This window comes from Oncorhynchus mykiss, unplaced genomic scaffold (genome assembly GCF_057628025.1).
Source record: "Oncorhynchus mykiss isolate SJ-2025 unplaced genomic scaffold, ASM5762802v1 scaffold103, whole genome shotgun sequence".
In the NCBI taxonomy this organism is placed as follows: Eukaryota; Metazoa; Chordata; class Actinopteri; order Salmoniformes; family Salmonidae; genus Oncorhynchus; species Oncorhynchus mykiss.
The window spans coordinates 3,045,001-3,050,000 of record NW_028322102.1 but is presented as its reverse complement, the minus strand read 5'-3'; the positions used below and the strand labels follow the sequence as shown (position 1 = coordinate 3,050,000).

Below are 5,000 nucleotides of genomic sequence, written 5' to 3'. Positions count from 1 at the left end.
CAGCTTGGGAACAACCTGGTAACAGCTTGGTAACAGCTTGGTAACAACTTGACAACAGCCTGGTAACGGCTTGGTAACAGCTTGGTAACAGCCTGGTAACGGCTTGGTAACAGCTTGGTAACGGCTTGGTAACGGCTTGGTAACAGCCTGGTAACGGCTTGGTAACGGCTTGGTAACAGCTTGGTAACGGCTTGGTAACGGCTTGGTAACGGCTTGGTAACAGCTTGGTAACAGCTTAGTAACAGCCTGGTAACGGCTTGGTAACGGCTTGGTAACGGCTTGGTAACAGCTTGGTAATGGCCTGGCAACGGCTTGGTAACGGCTTGGTAACAGCCTGATAACAGCTTGGTAACAGCCTGATAACAGCTTGGTCCAGCTTGGTCCAGCTTGGTAACAGCTTGGTAACGGCTTGGTAACAGCTTGGTAACTGCTTGGTAACAACTTGGTAACAGCTTGGTCCAGCTTGGTCCAGCTTGGTAACAGCTTGGTAACAACTTGGTAACTGCTTGGTAACAACTTGGTAACTGCTTGGTAACAACTTGGTAACAGCTTGGTAACAACTTGGTAACAGCTTGGTAACAACTTGGTAACAGCCTGGTAACAACTTGGTAACAGCCTGGTAACAACCTCACATGCTGTAATAACTCTAGGGATATAAACCGATTGACAATTAGGCCTGATGGAGGAGAGAATGGAGGAGAGAATGAAGGAGAGTGGTGAGAATGGAGAAGAGAATGGAGGAGAGAGTGGAGGAGAGTGGAGGAGAGAATGGAGGAGAGTGGAGGAGTTAATGGAGGAGAGAATGGAGGAGAGAATGGAGGAGAGAATGGATGAGAATAGAGGAGAGAATGGAGGAGACAATGGAGGAGAATAGAGGAGAATAGAGGAGAGAATGGAGGAGAGAATGGAGGAGAATAGAGGAGAATAGAGGAAAGAATGGAGGAGAGAATGGAGGAGAGAATGGAGGAGAGAATGGAGGAGAATAGAAGAAAGAATGGAGGAGAGAATGGAGGAGAATTGAGGAAAGAATGGAGGAGAGAATGGAGGAGAATATGGGAGAGAATGGAGGAGAGAATGGAGGGGAGAATGGAGGAGAGAATGGAGGGGAGAATGGAGGAGAATAGAGGAAAGAATGGAGGAGAGAATGGAGGAGAGAATGGAGGAGAGAATGGAGGAGAGAATGGAGGAGAATGGAGGAGAGAATGGAGGAGAGAATGGAGGAGAGAATGGAGGAGAGAATGGAGGGGAGAATGGAGGAGAATAGAGGAGAGAATGGAGGAGAGAATGGAGGAGAGAATGGAGGAGAGAATGGAGTAGAGAATGGAGGAGAATATGGGAGAGAATGGAGGAGAGAATGGAGGGGAGAATGGAGGAGAATAGAGGAAAGAATGGAGGAGAGAATGGAGGAGAGAATGGAGGAGAGAATGGAGGGGAGAATGGAGGAAAATAGAGGAAAGAATGGAGGAGAGACTGGAGGAGAGAATGGAGGAGAGAATGGAGGAGAGAGTGGAGGAGAGAATGGAGGAGAATAGAGGAGAGAATGGAGGAGACACCCCCCCCCCCCCCCGCCCCCATTCACCTGGACAGTTAGACTGTTATGCTCAGTCTGTTAAAACATAGAAAGCACATGGATGTGGAGAAGGTGAAGGCTACTCACTGGCATGGCGTTGTTGAGCGTAGTGTTGTACACACAGGAGCGCATGGTGTACTCTGTCAGGCACCCTTCAAACAGCTGGAGAGACTCGGACACCTTGTCCTGGAAATCCTCCGCAGACTTATTAGTGATCCCAAAGTAGAGATAGTCGGAGTACAACCTGAGACAACAAACAACAACAACAACACCACCATCAACATCACCAACACCTACAACAACACCACCATAAACACCACCATAAACATCACCAACAACTACAAAACCAACATTAACATCACCATCAACACCATCACCATCAACACCACCACCAACATCACCAACACCTACAACAACACCACCATCAACAACACCATCAACATCACCAACAACTACAAAACCACCATTAACATCACCATCAACACCATCACCATCAACAACACCACCATCAACACCATCATCAACATCACCAACAACTACAAAACCACCATTAACATCACCATCAACACCATCACCATCAACAACACCAACACCACCATCACCACCATCAACACCACCATCACCACCATCAACATCACCATCAACATCACCACCAACATCAACAACAACACCACCATCAACACCACCACCAACAACAACAACACCAACAACTACAACAACATCACCATCAACATCAACAACAACACCACCACCATCAACATCACCAACAACATCAACAACACCACCATCAACACCACCACCAACATCAACACCACCACCATCAACAACACCATCAACATCAACAACATCAACTACAACAACACCACCATCAACACCACCACCAACATCAACAACAACACCACCATCAACACCACCACCAACAACAACACCAACAACTACAACAACACCACCATCAACATCAACACCACCACCATCAACACCACCACCAACATCAACAACACCACCATCAACACCACCACCAACATCAACACCACCACCATCAACAACACCATCAACATCAACAACATCAACTACAACAACACCACCATCAACACCACCACCAACATCAACAACACCACCATCAACACCACCACCACCATCAACTACAACAACACCACCACCATCAACACCACCATCAACTACAACAACACCACCAACATCAACACCACCATCAACTACAACAACACCACCACCATCAACACCACCATCAACATCAACAACATCAACTACAACAACATCACCACCATCAACACCACCACCAACATCAACACCACCATCAACTACAACAACACCACCACCATCAACACCAACACCACCATCAACACCACCACCAACATCAACAACAACACCACCATCAACACCACCACCAACAACAACACCAACAACTACAACAACACCACCATCAACATCAACACCACCACCATCAACACCACCACCAACATCAACAACACCACCATCAACACCACCACCAACATCAACACCACCACCATCAACAACACCATCAACATCAACAACATCAACTACAACAACACCACCATCAACACCACCACCAACATCAACAACACCACCATCAACACCACCACCACCATCAACTACAACAACACCACCACCATCAACACCACCACCAACATCAACACCACCATCAACTACAACAACACCACCATCAACACCACCACCAACAACAACAACACCAACAACTACAACAACACCACCATCAACATCAACAACAACACCACCACCTTCAACACCACCATCAACACCACCATCAACACCAACACCAACATCAACACCACCATCAACTACAACAACACCACCACCTTCAACACCACCATCAACACCACCATCAACACCACCACCAACATCAACACCACCATCAACTACAACAACACCACCATCAACACCACCACCAACATCAACACCACCATCAACTACAACAACACCACCATCAACACCACCACCAACAACAACAACACCAACAACTACAACAACACCACCATCAACACCACCACCAACATCAACACCACCATCAACTACAACAACACCACCACCATCAACACCACCACGACCATCAACACCACCACCAACACCACCATCAACTACAACAACACCACCATCAACACCACCACCACCATCAACACCACCATCAACACCACCAACAACAACAACAACACCAACAACTACAAAAACACCAGCATCAACATCAACAACAACACCACCATCAACAACACCATCAACATCACCACCATCAACATCACCACCATCAACTACAACACCACCATCAACACCACCACCAACATCAACACCACCACCATCAACACCACCACCATCAACACCAACACCATCAACATCACCACCATCAACAACAACAACACCACCATCAACTACATCAACACCACCATCAACTACATCAACACCACCATCAACTACAACAACACCACCATCAACTACAACAACACCACCATCAACTACAACACCACCACCAACATCAACACCAACACCATCAACATCACCACCATCAACATCACCACCATCAACTACAACAACACCACCATCAACTACAACAACACCACCATCAACTACAACAACACCACCATCAACTACAACACCACCACCATCAACATCACCACCATCAACTACAACACCACCACCATCAACAACACCACCATCAACTACAACAACACCACCACCAACATCAACACCACCATCAACATCACCACCATCAACTACAACACCACCATCAACACCACCATCAACTACATCAACACCACCATCAACTACAACACCACCATCAACACCACCATCAACTACAACAACACCACCATCAACTACAACAACACCACCACCATCAACACCACCATCAACTACAACACCACCACCATCAACATCACCACCATCAACTACAACACCACCACCATCAACAACACCACCATCAACTACAACAACACCACCATCAACATCACCACCATCAACTACAACACCACCATCAACTACAACACCACCATCAACACCACCATCAACTACAACAACACCACCATCAACATCAACACCACCACCATCAACTACAACAACATCACCACCATCAACTACAACACCACCATCAACACCACCATCAACAACACCACCATCAACAACACCACCATCAACATCACCACCATCAACTACATCAACACCACCATCAACTACAACAACACCACCATCATCTACAAAAACACCACCATCAACATCAACAACAACACCACCACCATCAACACCAACAACACCACCATCAACACCACCACCACCATCAACATCAACTACAACATCACCACCATCAACTACAACACCACCATCAACACCACCATCAACTACAACAACACCACCATCAACTACAACAACACCACCATCAACTACA

General features: G+C 46.7%; 1 protein-coding gene across 8 annotated transcripts in view; it reads right to left on the bottom strand.

Moving 5' to 3' along the window:
• Positions 1–5,000, bottom strand: part of LOC110518744 (carbohydrate sulfotransferase 15) — a 126,908-nt gene that overhangs the window by 8,810 nt on the left and 113,098 nt on the right. For 4 of the 8 annotated variants that reach the window (XM_090228925.1, XM_090228927.1, XM_090228926.1 and 1 more), the window contains one exon: positions 1,658–1,814. The exons of the other annotated variants lie outside the window; for them this stretch is intronic. In XM_090228925.1, the coding sequence (XP_090085051.1) occupies positions 1,658–1,814 (157 nt within the window). The remainder of the gene's footprint in view (positions 1–1,657; positions 1,815–5,000) is intronic. 8 annotated transcript variants of the gene reach the window in all.